Source organism: Bubalus bubalis, chromosome 3, assembly GCF_019923935.1.
Source record: "Bubalus bubalis isolate 160015118507 breed Murrah chromosome 3, NDDB_SH_1, whole genome shotgun sequence".
In the NCBI taxonomy this organism is placed as follows: Eukaryota; Metazoa; Chordata; class Mammalia; order Artiodactyla; family Bovidae; genus Bubalus; species Bubalus bubalis.
In genome coordinates, this window is record NC_059159.1 from 41,789,344 (window position 1) to 41,811,227 (window position 21,884).

Below are 21,884 nucleotides of genomic sequence, written 5' to 3' on the forward strand. Positions count from 1 at the left end.
GAGGGGAGGTGTCCGTGGTCCAGAGAGATGGTTCTGAGTAAGTGATATCAAGCTGAAACCTACACATAAAATTTCAGGAGCTATTGGCTGGGGGAGGAACTACACCTGTGGGTTGTGGAGCAGCTCCTTCCCCGCGAGCTTAAAGAGCACGAGGGGTTAGGACTTCTGGCTCCGCTCAGCCTGCTGCTCGCCCCTCCCCGCCCCACGCTCCCTCTCTACTCAGAGCGCTGGTCCTCTAGGGGGGCGAGCGTGTGAATGTGTGTGTGTGTGTGCGCGTGTGTAGTGGGAGTGGGGGGTCCTTCACTTTCCCCCTCTCCGGTTCCCCGTCCACGCCTCCCCGCTCCCCGCCCGCCACTCTCTGGAGCGCCCGCCCACCCAGCCCCCCAGCCCTCCCCATCCCCAGGAGGAAGGCAGAGCGGCGGCAGCGGGGAAACGTAAAGTTTCTGCTGCTCAAAGTGACGCAAAAATTCTTAAAGAGCTCTTTGGCGGCGGATATCTAGAGATCAGACCATGTGAGGGGCCGAGAGTACAAATAACGGCCGCGCCAGCGCCGGAACAGGCAGCGGCGCCCGGGTGCCTCGACGGCGCGAGGGTCGCCTGCTCCGAAGCCCCGGACCAGCCTCCGCGGACTCCCGGCAGGTGGGTCCGCTTTCCTCCCGGCTTTTCAAGCCCACTTCTCTCCAGAACTTCATCCCGCGAGGCCCCCCCACTCCCGGGGGCGGGCGCGGGGGGTTTGGGCAGGGCGGGTGCACACGGAGTCGGACCAGGGGACTCGGGCGTTCGATAAGCTCGGAGAGCTCCTTTCTCCCCGGAGGCCTGGGGGACGGCCCCAGTTGCCGAGGAAGGTCCTGAGCTTGGAGGCAAAAGTTGCTTTACTTTCACCCAGGGCTTCTGTTTGCTCTTCGCTGACCGCCATCGCGTGCAGGGGTGTGTGTGTGCAGGCATCTCCGCGGGTAGAGCCCTGCTGGACACAATGCCCAAATATCTAGAGAAATCTCCGAATGACACTTAAGTGGGAAGAGTCTCCATACGCTTGGGTGGTTTTCACTCGCAGAGCCGATGCACGCTCAGTCATTCAGAATTCATGTGAAACCCACAACTCCAGAGAGCTGTTCTACATGGTTGAAGTGTGTGCCCATCAGTTGCTTGAAAAATGTGTACGTTCAAATTTGTTTTCTCAAAGGCTCTCTGGAGCTGAAGAACACTAAGAAGCACATTTCGAAGCACATTTCTTTTTGCCCTGGGTCTTCTGGGTAATGATTTTTTTTTCAGTTGGGGTTCTAAAAATTTCAGAGGGATGGGATTTCTAAAAGTCAGACCTTAAAAAGGCTTCTGTGTTAGTATTTTTATGATCAATTTTGTTCAGAAAAATGAACCAGGTTAATGGATTATTTATGAGCCTGCTAGCTCTCATCATAGTAAGAGGAGATCAAATATTTAATGTGTGTTGCCTTAACACACATTAGACATGGGGAAAATGTCTAATAAAGCAACATTGGTATTTGTTGCTTATTGAAGTGGAGGGGGCACGGTGGGCACGTGGATGTTTGGGTTTGGGGACTGGAGAGAAACACACAGCCTTTACTCTGTTACTCGCTTTCCTGTGAAGCCACCGGTACTCAAAGGTTGAAGTTTTCCTGCCTGCTGACTGAGGTGGGGGTGGCTGCTTCTAGCATGGATGAGAAGGCAGGTTCTTAAGAGGTTTGTGCAAGCTGTTTGGGGGCCCAGGTTTTCATTTTTTTCCCCTGAACCTGAATAAGAGCAGGTTGAAACTGCTTCACAATTAATCAAAAATCCCCTCAAGTGATCCATCTAGGACATTTCGGATGTGACCCCAGCACAGATATTCAAACCCATTGCTTTCAGTCTCCTTGATTAAAAATATTTATACTAGGGGTGAGTGGCGGGGTTGGGGTTTTAAGTTTCAAACTTAAAACATTGAAGTTTTAATGCAATCAACAAAACTTCAGAACACTTCTCTGCTTTAAGCAAACTTGAATTTTTCAAATTTTCTGAGCATTTTGATGATACTCGGAGAGGCATGTCAAAGGGTCACAAATGGTTGGGGTGACCGTGGAAGGAGGTGCTGGGCTGTGAGCGTTGTCTCTCACAGCGGGCTTGCAGAAACATTCTAGATATCCCCCTCCAAAGAGAATCGCAAGTGATGCCGGACATTCAGCCGGCATCAGTGAGTGACCATTCTCCTTCATACACTGCAAATGCTATCATTTGGGAGAACAAAGGCAAGGCTGCCTGAAGAAGTTTAATTTGGCCTAATGAATCAACAGGATATGATCGTGAGTTGACTTTTTAAGTAAAGATGACTGGGCGGCCAAAGGCAAACTATACAGTCCTGTTTTGTCCGTTTAAGAAGGTACCTCAGACCTTAATTATTCCCTGTCACAGATCAACTCCTCTGGGTCTCGAGGTTTTAGCTCTAAGCGAGGGGTGGGGGGCCCTGCATAACCGATGTCCGTGTCTCCTCCAGTCCCCTCCGCTCACTCTGTGACTGTGACCCTCGCTTCTCTGCTTTAAGCAAACTTGAGTTTAAATGATGGTGCAAAATGCCTGAGGGCCGGGACAGTCTGCCCGGATGTTTCCGTCAGATTAGGGTCCTCTGGGGACCCACGGCTTTCACTCTAAGGCCAAGGCTTTGCACACAGACATGCACAAGTCCTGCAGTTGAGCCTTGTCCAGCCAACAAGGGCCTGAGTTCCCTGACTCCTCGAATCCCCTTTGCAACTCCTCCACCTAGTGTGTGGGGCGGGAGAAACAACACGCACCCACCTCCCCCCACACAAACTCCGGAGCTTGGTGGTGTAACACAGGACAGGCTTGGGAGCCGGATCCAAGGTCTCATAAAGCGCCCTGTTCCTCTTTTCTTGGGTAAGTGATGCGGGGTCCTCTGTTGCTGTGGGGAATCCCACTTCTGGGCTTAAGCAGGCAAAGTAGAACCCTAAAGAAAGAAAACTGCCATCTTTCTAGGAAGGAAAGGTGGAAAATAGATGAAACTAGCATTTTAAAGAACTCTGGTATAAATGACTTCCCCCAGTCAGAGGGTGACCTGCTTTTCTGGGGTGGGCACAAGACCCACGGTCGGCCAGCACAGGTCCCCACCTCCCCACTCCACCATTTCCGGGCAGAGCTCATCAAACTGACCTGGGCCCACATGCAGAAATAATCCGAGTCAAGTCTCAGTGGAGGAGGCGTTCCCTCATGCCTGCTCTTTGTCAGCTGCCAGCGCCTGGGAAGATGAAGGCTTATTTACGGAACACCAGCAGCATCTCTGTAAGCCAGGTGCTTCCTACCCTGTGTCTAATGGGGTAACAAACCCAGTGGAGATAAGACCTGTGTGAAGTGGTCTGGCTGCCTTATTTTCTTCTCTGGCTCTGCTGGAACATGGTAGCATCTCCCTCGCTGCCATGCAACCCTGGACCAGGGGCACTCAGCGGTGGGTATTTAAGCCATTGTGCTCAGTTGTGTGCGACTCTCTGCCACCCCACACACTGTAGCCCATCAGGCTCCTCTGTCCATGGGGTTTCCCGAGAAAGAATACTAGAGTGGGTTGCCATTTCCTACGGCAGGGGATCTTCCCGACTCGGAGGTCAAACCCAGGTCTCCTGCATTGCAGGCAGATTCTTTACCGATGGAGCCACCTGGGAAGCTTATCTTTCTCTTGAAAGTGAAAGTGTTACTTGCCAGTTGTGCCACACTCTTTGCTACCCTGTGGACTGTAGCCCGCCAGGCTTCTCTGTTCATGGAATACCTCCAGGCAAGTATACTAGAGTGGGTAACCATTCCCTTCTCCAGGGGAGCTTCCCAACTCAGGGACCGAACCCACATTGTAGATATCCCACATTGTAGGTGGATTTTTTTTTTTTTTTAACCATCTGAGCCACCAGGGAAGCCCCAGCGGTGCCTGGGATAGCTGACTGTAATATTTAAGCCATAGAATTTTCTAAAAGCCAGGACAGGATAGCTCTCCATTAATCCCCCAAACAGAGTGAGAGAGAAACCCCAGAGACATGGAGACAGGAAGGCGGTGTCCCAGGGCCAGCTTGATGGCCAGGGTCCCCAGGCACTGACATGTGGCAAGTGGCATGGGGAAGGTCTCCAGGGATCCTGAGGTCCAGGTCTTTGTGTCATTATTTGAGGTCGGAAGGGAAGAGGTGGTGGGTGTGACAAGGCCAGTGGCAGATCTGGGAGAGCTGCTTGTGTGCTTTGGGCGAACCCTGAGCTGGAGGCTGGTAGATGGGCTCGGGGAGAGAGAGCCAGTCACTGGGCCTTGCCTCCTTGTGTTGTGTGGTCTTTCTGGGCATATTCAAGGAAAAAGAAAATTGTACTTTTCTAGGGAAGGAGAAGGCAATGGCAACCCACTCCAGTACTCTTGCCTGGAAAATCCCATGGACAGAGGAGCCTGGTAGGCTGCAGTCCATGGGGTCGCTAAGAGTCGGACACAACTGAGCGACTTCACTTTCACTTTTCACTTTCATGCATTGGAGAAGGAAATGACAACCCACTCCAGTGTTCTTGCCTGGAGAATCCCAGGGACGGGGGAGCCTGGTGGGCTGCCATCTATGGGGTTGCACAGAGTCGGACACGACTGAAGCGACTTAGCAGCAGAGAAGCTGCTGCAAGAAAATAAACATTCCTCCCCCCACCCCCGCCCCCAAGGGCAGAGTTGGAAGGGGACTTGTTGACAATCTGCTCCAAGTCCTCCATGGCTTGTTCAAATTCGCCACAGCCCTGAGGACCTGGCCAGGCCTTAAACTTGAGTCTCCTGAACTTTTCCCTCCACTGGGTGTGTTGTGTTAAGGGCTAATTGAGTTAGCTGGCTCTTTTCCTTGTTTCAGAGGAGAGGAGCTGGGTCAGGAAGGAAAGAGAGAGGCGGGAGAGAGGAGATTCGCTAATCCAGGCTGTGGCGAACTTTGACTGACTGGAGGTTTCTCAGCCCGTCCCAGGGGCAGAATTCTTTTTCTCCCCTCAGTGTTTTATACTGAAAATTTTCAACTGAAAAGTTGGAGAAATGGTCCTCTGAAGCTTCACCCAGATTCACCACATTTTGCCACTTTTGTGCCTGTACTTTCTTTCTAATTAGACACATGTCCAATTTTTACATATTTAACACATAATTTGATACTTTCTATGTAAAATATAATTAATGAAATTATATTACATATATAATTTTGTTGTTGAACCTGTGAAAATTTGCAGACATCCAAATACTTCACCCCGAATGCCTTTTTTAAAAGATATTCAGCACTTTATTATAAAATAAGCCTTGTGTAAGATCATTTTGCCCAACTGTAGACTAAGTATTCTGAGTGCATTTTAGGTTGGCTAGGCTAAGCTGTAATGGTTGGTCGCTTAGGTGTATTAAATGCATTTTTTTCCACCCCTGAATTCTTCAGCTTGTGTTTCCTAAGCACAAGGACATTCTTCTACATAACCAGAGCCCCGTTGTTATCACATCTAAAAAAGTTAACATTGATAAAATATTCTTATAGAATGTACACTCCATATTCGAATTTCCTCCACCATCTCGGTGATGTCTGTTTTAGCTCAAAGCATTACTTTTTGAGACCATCAAGTCCTAGGGATGAGGAACAACCTCTTGCCCTGATTTCACTGCATCTGAGAATCAGATCAATTCTGCGTCACCATGAACTGATTCTTCGTGAGTGTCCCCGAACCATGTGTGTGACACGTTGTAAAACACATTTCAGAACTTGTAGGAGCACAGGCACCTTCAAGCAACATTACCCAAATCACAGACAACTTGTGGCTCTAGGGCACCCCCGTGCCCCCCTCCACTCTGCTGCCAGACCCCATCTGTCCCTTCACTCAGCTCCCCACCGCCCCCACCCAGAGAAATGGCCCCAGTTCCCCCTTCCCGTCATCATCACTCACATTGTATTTAATTCCACTTCCAATCCCTTTCTCCTCCCCTCCTCTCTTCCACCAGCTGCCACAGGTAAATCCGCCCTTGTTTCATAACACCCTGTCCTGGGGCTGGTTTTCTTTCTCTCTCCCCCTTGACTTCCTTTGTGGGTCTAATCCTGTCTGTCTCACACAAAAATAGTTTAGTAATACACCTGTCTTAAGGAAAAGGAAACTCCTGTGTTTGGAAATGCTCCCAGGTGTTTTTGAAAGCTTGATTTCTACTTATGGCATAAATCGCCTTGTAACAATAAAAGAGGATTTAGAAGGTGTAAGCGATACTCCTCATTCTGCCTAATCGAACACATCACCTGTTCGAGTTTCCCAAGTCTCTTTCCTGGCCTTGTCCACACCAACACAGATGGCAGCCCCGGAATGAAAGCTTTCTGCAAAAAGTTGCAAGTTGTGTAGTTAAATGTAATAAAGGATCTGTGACCTCAACCTGTAAAGGCACTTCCACAGATTCTATAGACGAGTCTCTCTACCTCCTTATTCTCCTCTCCTTAAATTTAGTTTTCCTCAGGAACCAGAAGGAATGGTAAACAACTTCTAATGAGTTTGTCACCTCCCATCTCCTTTTGTAGTACTGAACAATGCTGTATTTTATAGCTTGCATTTTAGATGTTTTAGTATCTTTTGGTTAAACAAGGGTTTTGTAAACTAGCTTAGGAGGTTAACCACCATTTGCAACATTTCTTTCTGTGGGTTGAAAATACACTGCAAGTTCCAAACCAGCAACTCACAAAGGAGTGTTTGGAACACAAACCTTTGATGGGCATGCCTGCTGGTACTTGTTCAAGGTCTAACAGCACAACCTGGGCTCCTCTTTAATCCCGGACAGGCCAGTCTTTTCCATTCCAGAGTTGATTACCGTCGTTGTTGTGATGGTCCTTTCTCCACCCTGGAGATGCTCAGCAGATCTTCCTGGGGAGTGAGGAGGGAGGAGGGGCAGACCCCCTGAGGATAGGACCCGGGAAGAAAGAGTAGAGGCTCAGCTGAGCCTCACATCTGCCAGCATGGCCCGAGCCCAAGAAACCCAAAATCAACCCAGAGACCCTCTGGGCTGGGAGCATGCACACACCTGGTCAGCAGGAATTTGAGGCCAAAATGTGTAAGTCATGGCCCGGAGATGCAAAGAAACTGGACACAAAAGGATAATAAATGATGCTTGATAATCAGTGAGGAATGACAGATGAGATCATCTTGGGCTGGGGTGATGAGAGGAGGCGGATAGGAACTTAAGCCAGGCCTGGAGAACGTAGGATGATTAGAGGCAGCGAAGGGGTGGGGTTAGGGATGCACTGGGCATGCTCAGTGGCCCACCTGCCCCTAATAACCTGGGTACTTGCTAACAATGCAGCACCCACATGGATCTCTTTATTAGAATCTCTGAGCAAGTAGCCCAGGAATCTCCCGTTTACAAGTTTCCTAGTGATTCCAAGCCACCGATTGAGAAGAACAAGCAAGAACAGGTGAGGGCCCATGGAAGGGGATGGAGTCCATAGCTTCTGGCTCAGAGGGCCCACCTGTGCTACGGGCAATGAATCACTAAACCTTGTGGGCTCCAGCTTCCTTCCCTGGGGTGAGAAGTAGAACAGCAGAATGGGTTGTGTATGCGTGATGGCAGAGTGGTCATCAACTCGCTGTCATGCATTTCTGCTTTCCATGCGCTAGACACTGAGCTAAGCATTTGTCATACTTTTATTGAAGTCCCACAATAGCCTTCAGGGAGCAGGAACTTTAATGGTCTGTTTTCACACATGAGCAAATGGAAGGTCAGAGAGGTTAAGTAACCTGCCCAATGTCACACAGCCGGTCAGTGATAGGTCTGGGATTCCGCTGCAGATCTATGCGACAGGAGAGCCCTGGGTTGTGGACACACAGACTGTTAAATGACGCCCCAGGAAAGTGGTTCGTCTAGCTTTCCTGTTCATGTTTACTACAGGAAGGCTATTTCTCCCTGTCCATGCCAGATCCATTTCTTTTTTATTAAACAATTAATTATACTTTTGCCCAGCCTCTGGAGTGATCTTAACCCCAGCACAAATGGCTAATCCTCTCAGTTTTATCCTCTGTGTGGAGAGAAGCTTGAAGCTATCCTTCCCCAAGGAAAGTTCTGGATGGAGACCCTTTTTCCTTTCTCATGGTATCTGGCTGAGATGGCCCTGAGGATTGTAGCCTGTTTATTTAGTTCCTCTCCAAAAAATTAAACTGTCTCTTACAAGGCAGTCTTTGGGTAAGGAGATGACTGTGATAGTCGTTTCTATCCGTAACATCCAAAAAACAAGAAGATTTTCTCCACTCGGTCCGTTCAGATCATGAAGTCTTTCTACGTTGTTTCGAAAGGCGAGCAGGAGTCCCGGTGGCTTATGACCTACAACACCACACCCCTCAGAGAACTCAGCAGTCTCTTCAACAGATACAACAACAAACCTTCATTTTGCACTGTGGAGACATGAACTGGAAGCAGCAAAAATCCAGGATCCTGTGACAGAAGCAGTGTGTGCAATAGCAACAAAAGGAGGACCATTAAAACCCAAGGACAATTCGAAGCTAAAGACGCAGGGTATCTGAACACGCTGTATCCAGTCAGCAGAAACCTCGGTTTACAGCAGGTCGGCGGCAGCACTTGTGAGCAGCAGCGGCCTCTCCCTCCATCCACATGCTGATCAGATTCTGGCCTGCTACCATGGACTCCTTGAAGGCAGGACCAGGCCTGCCTTGTCTGCAAGAGCCTTAGGTATAGTAGGCGGGCAGTATGTGTCTACTGAATTAGGCCCAATCCGTGGCAGCGGGCCAGGCTCAGTGTTGACTGAACATATACAGGCATATATGTTTGCTGTGTTTAGTAAACATATATGTTTAGTGTTTGTTATAGGCACAGTATAACCCTATACCGTGTTACAGGGCTCTGCAACTTTTATCATCCTTGGTGTTGTGGGAACTTTATTTTTTTATTTTTTTGGGGGGGAACTTTAGACTCCCTCTGAATAGAGTACAAATTGCCACTTGGCTCTATAACCTATAATTAATCTTATCTCAGTGGTAAATCCATAATTAATGTTGGTTTTGGTGGGGGGTAGGGAGGTGTTTTCATGTATTTGTTTTTTTTTGGAAAATGAAAGAGAGTGTCCCAAGAGATGAACTCACTTTGATCTGGACACGTGACGTCAAAGTACAGAATTTCTGTAGTGTTTCTGCTTAGAATGCACAGAGGGGGTTCAAATAGACAAGTAGAGTCATGGGCATCTCCAGAGGGCTGGGTGGTTTCATGACTCATCCATAATTATCTGCTTGTTCAGTTACTGGTTCCCCTGGCTACAGAGACTGAGCTTGTGGAAAAAGGAATGGAGATGTGATCGGGAGAAGTTGAAACAGTTCTTTTTACTAAGGGCGGGGAGGTGGGGTGATTAAGCCCACCCCCTGGGCTGGGAGGAAGCAGGGCTGTAAACAGAAAGTCTTGGCATCCTGTCACCTGCACCCCTGTGTGGCCCCTCGTGTGCAGAGTCGCGGGGTGGCGGGGGTAGGTCCTGGGCGTCAGGCCGTGGTCCCACCGTGGAGCTGGGTGACCCACCCACAGCCCATCACCTGCTCAGCCTGGGAAAACGGCACGTATCCCAGATGCACACGCAGGCTTCTGGGGCTGTTTCTGGCCACAGGGAATCTCATGTCTCCAGGAGGAGGTCACGGCTGTAAAGTGACCTCCTTCGCAGTCTCTCTACCCAGCAGGATAAAAATACCTTTAAAAAAAAAAAAAGCTTTCAAGAGAGCGTTCTTAGAAACCAACCTTCTTAACATCTCTTCCTTCTATATTCCTGGGCTGGCTCACTCTCAACTACTGCTATCTGCTGGTCTCAGGGGGAAAAGCTGGTCAGTGCTCTGCAGAACCAGGGAAGTGGGAAAGGAGTCTGGTTCCACAGGCAGCATCCTGTATGTAGAAAGGGGCCCGGGTCCCACCATCTATCTGCTCCTGGCTGACAGATTAGTCCCTGGGAGGGGGTTCCTTCTGAAAGGTAGAGGAGTGAGTTGAAGAAAAGGAGACGAGCGTCTCCTTCCTTTTTGGTGGCTTCGTGTGGCTGAGCTTATCTTCTGGCACCTCAGGGTCTTTGATTGGGGTGGGAGAACCCCGGAAAGCAGAGCTGGATAGAGAGACACCACCCTCAGGGGAGAGGCAACCTCAAGTCACGACTGGGCTAAAGGACCCTCTGAATAGGTTTTCTTATGTGGGCCATTTCAGCTGTTGATAAAACTTTTTTTTTTTTTTAATGCTGAGGGATATTTCAGGAAAATAAGACATTGTAATGCACAGCAACAATAGTCTGGTGTATTTCTCTTTTAGGAGTTGCTCATAACAGTTGCCAAGAAATCGGGATCCTTGGGGGCTGAACCCTAGAGGACCCTGAAGAACATACATTGCCACCCTCTCTCCCCAGAGTTCACCAGCCCACGCACATTCTCCAGCTTCTGGCAGAGTGCCCCAACGGAGGAAGCAAATAAAGTCTAGAACAACACAGGACTCCTGCAGCAGGGGGGTGACAGAACCACTGGCTGGCTAAACGGTTATTCCCCCGCTAACGTGTCCTTCCCAGACGGGTGGTTTTCCTCCTAAGGAGCATGGTAGACGTGCTGCAGGAAGGTTGGGTGATGATCTTTGAGCTTCAATTTTAAATGAGAGGAAAGTTGCAGCATTAAAGGTTGGGAAGACATCCCTACATAAAATTTGGGGCAAAATTTTGAAGATGGAGAAAGGAAGACCTGGGTCACTGGCAAGATCTGTCAGCTGGCTGCCATCTGACCATCCGCACCTGGTAAAGCTCTCTATCTCTGCCATCTGGTCTGTAGGTTCTTCAGTTTAATGTAGAAAACATGTCATTTAGAGGCCAGAGGCCAGTACAAAGGCCTTCTCCAAACAACAGAACCAGAGACTGCCAAGTTCAGGTTTAACTGTGTATTTAAATATATTGATATCTCATCATCTCTCTCCAAAAAAAAAAAAAAAAATTTAAAAATCCCTTAGCCTGGTGAATGCTTCCTCATGGTGGATGAGAGGATGTGTTCTTATTTTAGAAGTCCATCAAGTCTAGTTGAGGTCCTGGGGAAGGTGGGGTGGGTGGGGTGATGGGAAAGGCTGGACAGAGGCATCAAGGTAAGCAGAATGGATTTTTATCTAGATCACTCTTTGTCAGAAATTCATCACCTTCTATAGGTCACGTTTGCCTCCTTGAGCTGAGGATAGAGTTGGGGGTGGGAGCCAGTTAGATCGAGTAGAGCCCAGGTCACCTACCCCACACTTCCTATACACACACACCCTCGCTATATAGAGCTGGTTTCTCTCTTGTTGCGCTAATGTTTTTTGCATCAATCAATCAATGCCTTTAAATTTTTTGTTTTCTACTTTACAGAAAGAAACTACACAGTCAGCAAGGAACTCTAATTACTTGCACCCCTGTTTTCGTTTCTAATCCCTGCCAATATTTATGTGCACAGTCATCGGTGTGAAGCAACTACTCTGTGTTCTAATTTTTCACTTACTACGTGTTTGTCTCTACATGTCCACATGTAGGTAGTTATAGTCAGTGAAAGCCCCACCAAGGTAAGAGACATTCACTGCCATTTTCACAAAGTCCCAGTTCCTAGTCAACCTCTGACTGTTGAATTTAGAAGACCTTTGCAGTTACAAACAGCAGTAGCAGTCATCCCTAGACACCTTTTCCTAGAAAGGTATAATGTGATTTGAATTAAGCCGAAACGTGTGTCAACTGCAAACTGTTTCAGAGTTTGAGAAGTTCAAGTCCAGAAGGTCAAAGTTAGCTGGAAGGTCCTGGCTCCTTACTACTTTATAACTGGCATAGGTTTGAAGTCCAAAAGGGCTCGGATTTCTACCCCATGTAGAAATCTCAGGGAGCTGAGCTGACTTCCCTGCACCCTGGCCCACGGCAGTGACATAAAGGCATGGCAGCCCCGAGGCACGTAGGGACGGACTCCAGCCACTTTGGCATCCGTAACCTTCGCGCTCCTCTCTCTGGCTCTTCTGGCGTGAATGAGAGGTGACCCTGCCTGCCCACTGTCACAAAATAACAAGTGGATTAGCCCCAAGAGTTGCTGGGCGTGGCAAGAAGAATAAATGGTGAGCATCAGTGCCATTTAAGGCTCAGTCAGACTTGCAGAGGCATGATGGGAATGCAGAAAGGTGAGGTACAGGTGGACTGGACACAGCTAGAGGCAGCTAAGACCTGCCCAGAGGTGTCCGAGAGCTGGGCTCCTGGAAGAGTGAAAAAGTCTGCACTGAAGGAGCTAGGGGTGCCTAACAAAAGGTGGCCTTTTCACCTCTCTCCTACGCTCCAAATCACACCTGTAGTTGGTATGAAATATACTTTCGAGTGTTCAATTTAAATGATGGAGAGGACTCTCCTATTTGCTGCCAGAAACTGCTTCTTTGTTACTTTTTTCCCAGCATAGCATCCAAGACAAAGTAAGTGTTCTGTGAAGCTTTGTGGGACCTTTGTTCTTCTGAGTCCCTGGTAAACTCCAGGGTGGGGTTCCAGTCCCTCAGCTGAAGTCAATACTTTGTTCTTAATGGAGCCTATGAAAAACCTGGGTTATTTGCTATCTATTTTCGACTGCCTTTTTTTTTTTTTCCTTTTAAAATTACTCGGTTGTGATTTGACACCTAGCGTGGGTTGAAAAATGTTGTTGATTTTATTGACTTATGTAGCAAATAAGATATCTCTCATTTAACAGATGGCTTTGTGATCCCATTACCTGATGTAGTTCAAGATGTATGATGAGTTACCAAAGACAAGTAAAACACCCAATTCTGTTCTTTTGCCTTTCCAACAGCACTCTCAGTCCCACTGATACAAAGTTCTGAGGAGATCCTCAGATCTGAGCACCAAGAATTCAGGTCGGTCCTTGGCCCATGGGTGTCAGCATCACCTCCTAGCCAGCAGGATGGAGACCACCCCCTTAAATTCCCAGAAGGAGCTATCAGCGTATAAGGATGGAGAAGATTGTCAGGAAAATGGGGTTCTACAGAAGGGTGTCCCCGCCCCTGGGGATAAGACAGAGTCCGGCCAGATCTCCAACGGGTACTCAGCGGTTCCGAACCCTGGCGCAGGAGACGACACTCAGCACTCCATCCCAGCTGCCACCACTGCCCTAGTGGCTGAGGTTCATCCAGCAGAGCGGGAGACCTGGGGCAAGAAGGTGGATTTCCTCCTCTCTGTCATCGGCTATGCTGTGGACCTGGGCAACGTCTGGCGCTTTCCCTACATTTGTTACCAGAATGGAGGGGGTCAGTATCGTGGGCTGTGGGCAGAGGCTCTGACCCAGGGGTGGTCTGTAGGTCCTCTTGGGAGGCCAGAAGATAGATCACGTCTTTCCTATCTTGTTTAACTGATATGAGTCTGGGAACGTGGTTGCTTACACTTTCAAGCTAGTCTGTGTGGGCCTGTGTGTGTGCTAAGTTGCTTCAGTTGTGTCCACCTCTTTGCGACCCCATGGACTGGAGCCAACCAGGCTCCTCTGTGTGTGGGATTCTCCAGGCAAGAATGCTGGAGTGGGTTGCCATGCCCTCCTCCAGGGAATCTTCCCAACTCAGGGATCGAACCCACAGCTCTTGGTGTCTCCTGCATTGGTATTGGTGGATTCTTTATAACTAGTGCCACCTGGGAAGCCCCCACGCTAGTCTAAGAGAAAACAAATCTCCACTAAAACAAAACTGTAAATTTAGGCATGTCTGTGGTCCCTGGGTCATGAAGTTGAATGAAAGCTCCCCTGAAGCTGACCTCACCAGACTTTCAGCGTCGTTAGCGCTCCATCTGTGGAGGAGCTCCTCCTCTCGTCCCTGCCTTACATAAGCCCTGCTCTCCACCAAGGAGACGCGAGGGAAAGAGCACCAGTACTGTGCTGAGTTCTTTCGTTCCTGCTGACTGGTTTTGCTCACAAGAGTCAAGAGCTGTTGGATCTGTGAAAGAAGTTGGGAAGTGGCTCCGGGGTCCCAGACTCTCCTGGACCTTTGGACCTGTGTGAGCTCAGGGCAACAGCTCAGGTCCAGAGTCTAAAGTCACAGTCTGGGTGAGATCTGTAGCTGAACCCAGCCACGTTAATGCCAACCCCAACCCATATATGGACATGCCTTATATCTCCTACAAGAGTGTTAGATTTTTCAGGAAAGATGACTTCTTGTTCCTCCTTCTATCCCTAATGCCTCCAGAGCAGTTTATTTATAGATTATCAAAACTAGTAGCTGACTGTAGGCATGGACATGGGAGCCCCAGAGCAGAGCAGGGTAGAGGAATGAGTAGGGGTGGGGCCTCTGTTTTGACAGTGGGCTTGCTGTAGGAACAGGAAAAGGACCAGAAATGGGAATCAGATCAGTCAGTATTTGGGCTGCTAACAGATTTAGGCTAACTAACAGAAGTAGTGGGCTCTGCTAACAGATTTAGGAGGGCAGTTAAAATGAGGTTTGAGGGGTAGTTCTTTTGGGTCCCCTCATTTCCTCCATGACCAGACAGAGTTGCCTGGATTTGCTGCATCTTTTAAGGACCTGGGTCCATTACCTGCAATGGCCATTCCAGCGAGAGGGCCAGGGGGTGCTTTGGGAAGCCCAGTCCTCCCAGCCTGGGAAGAGTGGAAGTTGGAATCATCTTATCTCCAGCTTGGGAGGACTCACCTTTAGCCTGAGGATTATATAAGGGGCTGGGTCACCTTTGATGTTTCCCCTACACTCATTCCCTATGTGAAACCAGTCAAGCAAACCCTTTAGACAGATGCCACCATGAGAACACAACACAGTTCTTGTTCTCAGGCCAGGTTTACCCAGCGTGACTGTAAGTTAGGTGAGACCTTTCTGAGTTGCACAGATTTCAGGTTTCTAGGTTCAGAGTACTTCATGGGAGGGAAAGTTCTCAGGGAAAATCACAGGCAGCCCACCCTTTGGGCTGAAACTCAGGCTGCAGGTGAGCAGTGTGGTGTTTCCAGGTCTTGTGTCAGCCATGAGCACCGCAGACACCAGCATCTCCAGTGAGGCGCAGTTCTGCTCCTTTCCATTCTGTCGTGAACTACCTGCCTGTTCCAGCCACACCCACAAATCTGGCTCAGGAGGGAGCATTCTGGCTCCATGGAATGATGGAAATATAACCAAATATTAATAATCAAGTGTCTGGAGCCAGGATACAGATGAACAAAGAGAGTAATTCAGTGACCGTAGACTAGGACAGCTATTGTAGTTTGTCACAGGAAATCTGTTCCAGGGTCCCAAGCACTGGTCCATGTACTGGCTGCATCAGAATCACTTGGGGAGCTTAAAGATCTGTTACACCCATATCTGAAGCTTTTGCTGCAGGAAGTCAGGGTGGGTGTGTGCTTTTAAGCTTACCTGTGAGTCTGATGTGTGGGCTGGGGTTGGGAACCTCAGTTCTCAACCCTCCTCTTCTAGTAGAGGAAACAGGGGCCCAGAGAAGGGTCCTTCCGACAGTTAGCCGTGGAGCTGGTCCCAGTGCCTGTTCTGTTGACTCCTAGACCCAGCTTCCTTCCCACGTACTCTCTGCCGCCACCCAAACATCACTTCTCTGTGGAGCTCTGTCCATGACTTCCGGCAATGCCCTGAGACAGGGGAGCAGTGTGTGGGCCTCTCAGGACAGGGTGGCTTCACGGCTCTGGAGCATCAGATGTCTCTGTATATCCAGGTCATCTGGGCTGTCCTGGACAACTGTGGGCAGGGAGTGAAACTGTCTTTCCTCTGCCTCAGGGGCGTTCCTCCTTCCCTACACTATCATGGCCATTTTTGGGGGGATCCCGCTCTTCTACATGGAGCTTGCACTGGGGCAGTACCATCGAAATGGATGCATTTCGATATGGACGAAAATCTGCCCAATTTTCAAAGGTAAGAGAAAGGCTTGGGTGGTTGGGTGGGTGAGTGGGTCCATCAAGGAAGTGACAATTTCCATCACTGGGTGGGAGCTGGGGACCTCCTGGAATCAGTTAGACCTCAGGTATCCCTAGGAGATAACCTGAGTAAGGTTTTGACTGCTTAATTTGTATGAGACTGCTAAAGCAAAATAGAATAATTGGCAATTAAAAGTAAACTAAATAGGGCAGCCTGGATGGTTAGGTGAGTTTGGGGGAGAAGGGACGCATGTGTATGTGTGGTTAAGTCCCTTTGCTCGCTAAGTCCCTTTGCTGTCCACCTTAAGCTGTCACATTGTTTATTGGCTGTATTATAAAAAGTTTAAAAAATAATTTCAATTTAAAAAGTAAATAGAAAAAGAAACATTAATAGCACACATACACATTTTCTATAACGTGTGATCTTGTAAATACAAGTTAGGAATTTACCACAAGGCCACTTTGCCACCGTGTCCCAGTGTTTGGGGCACGAAATGAACGGCAGCGCTGCGTTTGCCGCGCCCAGGCTGCTGTCCCTTGCTCCAGCTGCCCTTGAACCTGGTCCCCCTCGCCCTCTCCCGCAGGGATAGGTTGCGCCATCTGCCTCATCGCCTTCTACATCGCCTCCTACTACAACACCATCATGGCCTGGGCCCTCTACTACCTCATCTCCTCCTTCACGGAGCAACTGCCCTGGACCAGCTGTGAGAACTCCTGGAACACTGGTAACTGCACCAACTACTTCTCCGAGGATAACATCACCTGGATGCTCCACTCAACGTCCCCTGCAGAAGAATTTTACACGTAAGTGCATGTAAGTGAGGGGGTGGCCTGTTAGGAGCAGGCCACACCCCTGGGCCTTGGCTTCTTGGGAGGCCAGTTGGGGGCCAGGGGCCCTTCACCTCTTGGCTGATGGTTTTTTAATTGGCGGAAAACTGCTCCGCAGTTTGTCGGTTTCTGCTGTACAAGAACGCAAACCAGCCATAATTATACATACACCACCTCCCTCTTGAACCTCCCTCCCCTCCCCACTGATGGATTTCGGAGAGAAGCTGGCAGGGAAGGGGAGTAAATGTGGCTGAGGGGGTTGGGAGAGACTACCTTGAGTATTCCACAGTCTCGGCCTCTGTGCTGTACCCCACTTTTCTGTTGTGCCCAGGCTGGTCCCTACCTTCACCTTCCAAAATTATTCCCCTGCATCAAAACTGCCCTTCCTTGGCCTTCTTCTCAGCCAGCTGTCATGGAAGCAAAACCTCCCATGACCTCAGTAGTTTGAAGCTACTCAAGAGTTTCTGGTTTCATATGTTCACATGGATCTACCCTTCGGAAGAAGATGCCTGGAGTAGGGAGTTTGCTTTAGTGCTGGAATTTCAGGCAACGGCAGCCCAAAGGGTGGGGGAGGGACCCCCTGCCACACGTACAAATCCTCATGCACTGAAAAGCCAGCCGTGTTAGTCACTGGCTGGGTCCCTGCCCAGGAGGGAGAGACCTGACGTCTGCCTTTGGACCGAGTGCTCTTCCCAGGGTCGGTTGGCTTGAGTGCCCTGTTCGCTTCTTCAGGATGGCCAGAGCCCCTCCCAGCTCTCCCCAAAGCTCGGTGGCCACTTGGTCCTTGCAATGCGGTTTCCGTCTTTTCTCTCGGCCGCCACCTAGAGGTGTCACACACAGTGTGTGTACTCAGGTCACGGCTCAGACCCCATCACAGGCCCTCCTTTCTCTCATTCAGGCGGCAGGTCCTGCAGATCCACCGGTCGAAGGGGCTCCAGGACCTGGGGGGCCTCAGTTGGCAGCTTGTCCTGTGCATCATGTTCATCTTCACTGTTATCTACTTTAGCATCTGGAAAGGCGTCAAAACATCTGGCAAGGTGAGGAGGACTCTGGCTGCAGATTCAGAGTCTGCCCAGGGCCCTGGAGGATCTCAAACTCAGAACTCAGTAGCCTGGACAGCCACAGACAGGGGGATGTGGTTCCCTTTATACCGAACCCATTCGGTGATTCTCAATTTCTCTTCAAATCTTTTAGAAACTTCTAGAAATGGGTCAATCCTAAGAACTATTATATGATTTTTTTTATTCCTTTACTCCACTGGTAGTGTCATGACTCATCACTGGTCGCATTACTGTCTCCTGCTGGGTGTTGTCCCCGCTTTACAGATGGGAAATGGGTTTAGAGGTGGTACCCGCAAACGGGATCAGATCCCTGTCTGAGTCTAAAGGCCGCACCACCCTGCCTTCTACAATTACAGAAGAAACAAGGTAGATCTCCTTTCTTGGAGGTTTTTAAGAATAAGACACCAGCATTCATGTGGTGATAACCTGTGTTTTCTTCCTTACAGGTGGTTTGGGTGACAGCCACCTTCCCTTACATCATTCTTTTGATCCTGCTGGTGAGGGGGGCCACCCTCCCTGGAGCCTGGAGGGGAGTTCTCTTCTATTTGAAACCCAACTGGCAGAAACTCCTAGAGACGGGGGTAAGATAATGAGGAAAGCAGTGTGCATTTGTCTGTCTATACTAACTGAAGCTAGTCCTAGGACTATAGGAACAACTAAAATTTGGGTTCAGTGGTTAAGTCTGCAGGGATGCTTTAAACTGGAAAAAAGCATGAAAAGTACACTTGAGGCCACTGCATTGGTTTATGCCTCAATGATAGGCAATCATATTTGTCTGCACTTGGTATGTGGCCATCCTTACAGGGAACTCTGAGAGTCTGTTTTCTGCCTCAGCACATAGCCACGTCGAGGCACAAGGGCGCTGGCCCAGCGACGGCCTGGGTCTCGGCCCCGACCTTCGCCTCTGCTCTATTACAGGTGTGGGTGGATGCGGCCGCCCAGATCTTCTTCTCTCTCGGCCCTGGCTTTGGGGTCCTACTGGCTTTTGCGAGCTACAACAAATTCCACAACAACTGTTACCAGTGAGTATCTGGGGCTGCCCCAAGCAAAGCGTGGAAGCAGAATGAACATAAGTAGCCTGGAGGAAGGCGATCAAATTGATGGCCTCACACCTGGCCAGGCTCAGGCCATGTTGATACTCTGACCCTCAGGAGTAGCACAGGTGCTTGACCAACTCACTTATGGCCAGAACACCTACCAGAACACAACCTCACCCAGGCCACTCAGGAGATGAGACAGGCCCCAGACTTTTGTTTTGTGAGATTCTCTCTTTTTCAAGAAAATTAAATTCTGAAGCAGGTTTACAAAAATTGCAACATACATTAAATGTTTAGGTTTGACCTGTTAATATTTAGCAACAAAAATTGTGATGTGATATGTTATACACACACACACAAAGAGTAACAATTGTGCTGTTTTGACCAACACAGAATGCTATGATTTATATGAAAATCTCATTTCAGAAATTTAACAAAACAGGTAATATTGTTCCAATTATGATTTAAATATCACTCATCATCTTTAGAGTTAATTTTGTCTTAACAGTCTGTCACAGATGATGTTCAGTAATCTGACTGTGCTATTCATAGGAAAATTACAGAATTTTTTTTAAAGGAGTTTACATGCATCCTAAGCAATGTGCCTTTGCATTGGAACATCAGCCTAAAGTTGTATTATGATAAGGTCCTCTCTTAAAAGTGTCAGGATGTCTTTGTGGCACTCTTACAATCTCATTTACAAATAATGTCAAAAGTCGAAATCTGAGATCTTCTCAAGCACGAGGCCAAGGCCCCCACTCTGGCTCAGGCCCTGCTTCAGAACAAGGCTTGTTTGAAACCCAGCAGTCGGTGCTCTGCTGCTTCATAGGATCTCTCTTGAAGCCACTCCTGACCTGCTGCTCTCCCCATGCCGTGCATGGGGAGAACAGCAGCTTGTGCTTCGAGGCGATGCAACCTGTCTAAGAGGCTGCACCCTGGGAGGAGACAGGCTTGAAGTCCCTGTGAGCTCAACCCGTTCATCCTTGTCAGTCTGGAGACATTCTCCTCAGACTCTTGACTTAGAAATGTCTCAGTCCCTTGGGTTTTCTGCTCCAGAGACGCCCTGGTGACCAGTGCGGTGAATTGCATGACGAGCTTCGTTTCAGGATTTGTCATCTTCACGGTGCTGGGGTATATGGCTGAGATGAGGAAAGAAGATGTGTCTGAGGTGGCCAGAGATGCAGGTAGGGACCTTGGGTTCTCTTTGGGTTACTTGCTCCCACTGAACTGCTTTGCTGCTCTTTGGATCTTTACAAATACCTTAACTTTTGCATTATTTCTAATAGTTCCTCTTAAATTTTTCAAAGGTTTTAGAGATCTAAACCCTTTCCATGTGTTCAGGCCATAGTGGGGGGTGGGAGAGCTCCCTTGGGGCCCAGCACTAAGGCCTTGATACACTGTGGGCTTGAGAATATGACTTGGATGATGGCTCTTAAAACTAGTGGGTCTGGGTCCTGTGATGGGTCCAAGTCTAGTAAGCAAATGATTACCAGTCCTTAGAATTTCCTTTTGCAGAAAAAGAAATGTAGATGATGCAGTCTCTGTACTCTACTGTGAGTTATCATGGAAAAATACTGACAGACGCTGAGAGAGGTGATGGAATCTTGGGATGGAGTCCCAGGGCTTCTTGCCAACGTACGTCTGTCTTTGGCCTGATGTGGTGCTCTGATTCTGTCAGCCTCATGCCCCAAACTAATGTGCCTGATTCGGACCATGGGAGGTTGAGGACATGTTCCTCATACCATCAAGAAAGTCAAAATAGTTGGAAGGCTTTGTTCTAAGACCTCTTTTATTCTAAAATCAATTTAACATTTTCTACTGTTCTGGAGCTAAAGAGAGAGCCTAGTGCTGTGAAAATTTTGGAGATCTTGGTGGGGGGGCGTGGGGAAAGCACAGATTTATTATATAGTAGAAACTCTTCTTCATGTACACAGATTTGCTAGTCTTGGGGTTTCAGGTTTGTTTCCTTTCTCCACATTGGTTGAGGACACACACTCTCCAAGGCGGATGCTATTCCCTTCTTGCATCCCAGGATGTCAGGATAGCCAGGTAGGGTGGTGTGGGGTGCGAGGAGGCATTTGGTACATGTCCAAGCCTGCTTCACATGTAAGGTCTTATGACAGGCGGCGTAATTGTTGGTGTGGTCATTTCCCCCGAGACATGCCTGTAGGGCAGGTCTTGGTGACCACCTGCTCCTCTCTCCTCTGAGGCCCCAGCATCTCTGTAGGGCAGGTCTTGGTGACCACCTCCTCCTCTCTCCCCGTCTCAGGCCCCAGCCTCCTGTTCATCACATACGCAGAAGCCATAGCCAACATGCCAGCATCCACATTCTTTGCCATCGTCTTCTTCCTGATGTTAATCACCCTGGGCTTGGACAGCACGGCAAGTGAATGGGGAGGGAAATCCAGCCCTGGGGAGGCGGGAGGAGGAAAAGAAGAAGGGGGAGGAAGAGGAAGAGGCAGCTGTACCCACTCCCTCCCATCCTGGCCACCCCAGGCCATGTTGTCTGCTGCCCTCTGGTGCTTCGCCAGCCCCTGTTCACTTGGGCGCTTACTACCCTGTAGTACATTTGTCATTAATGGCAGCAGACCCCAACCTTTTTGGCACTAAGGGACCAGTTTAATGGAAGACAATGACTCACCTCCTGCTGTGGGGCCCAGGCTACATGCTGGTACCAGTGCATGGCCTGGGGTTGGGGACCCCTGATTCATGGAATAATGAGGGTAAAGTGCCAGGCAAGGTCAAGAGCTCAGCACATGTGAACTGCTGTGATTGTGCTCTGTCCCTTGACCAGACTGGCAGCACGTCAAGGCCAGGGCAAGGTCCCTCTTACGTCTCAGTGCTCCGTGGCCCAGCACTCATATCATTAATGTGGGATGAGTCTCAGCTTGGAGTTGGTGTTTCTGGAAAAACCAGAGTCTCCCCGAGAGACCTCATGGGAAGAAGTCCTGTCCGTGTGCTATACTTTCTTTCCTTGGTGTCCTTAGGGATCTAAATGATGGGGTAATATGGAGATAGGGCCAGCGAGGAGGGGAACTGGTCACGATCAGCTTGACAGGCCACGTGGCAATCTTAACCCCGCCCTCTTTTCACTGTCCTGGAAGTAGATTTGTCCCCAAGTGTCCACAAT

General features: G+C 49.1%; 1 protein-coding gene and 1 long non-coding RNA gene across 11 annotated transcripts in view; one reads left to right on the forward strand and one right to left on the reverse strand.

Annotated features, from left to right (window-relative positions):
- The first annotated feature begins 395 nt into the window (after positions 1–395).
- SLC6A4 (solute carrier family 6 member 4) overlaps positions 396–21,884 on the forward strand; it is a 33,085-nt gene continuing 11,596 nt past the window's right edge. The window contains exons 1-12 of one of the 10 annotated variants that reach the window (XM_025280935.3): positions 396–639; positions 8,256–8,680; positions 10,280–10,748; positions 11,343–11,533; positions 12,781–13,234; positions 15,692–15,826; positions 16,413–16,632; positions 17,555–17,693; positions 18,164–18,298; positions 18,636–18,739; positions 19,811–19,938; positions 21,024–21,136. In XM_025280935.3, coding sequence (XP_025136720.2) covers positions 12,892–13,234; positions 15,692–15,826; positions 16,413–16,632; positions 17,555–17,693; positions 18,164–18,298; positions 18,636–18,739; positions 19,811–19,938; positions 21,024–21,136 — 1,317 coding nt within the window. In that variant the 5' untranslated portion in view covers positions 396–639; positions 8,256–8,680; positions 10,280–10,748; positions 11,343–11,533; positions 12,781–12,891. The other 9 variants (XM_025280936.3, XM_044939475.2, XM_025280941.3 and 6 more) reach the window with 9 other exon arrangements.
- Positions 2,693–3,276, reverse strand: LOC123332677. The gene is made up of 2 exons (XR_006549630.1): positions 3,160–3,276; positions 2,693–2,981 (listed from the first exon to the last, which is right to left on the reverse strand). It is a non-coding gene; the product is annotated as an uncharacterized LOC123332677 (long non-coding RNA).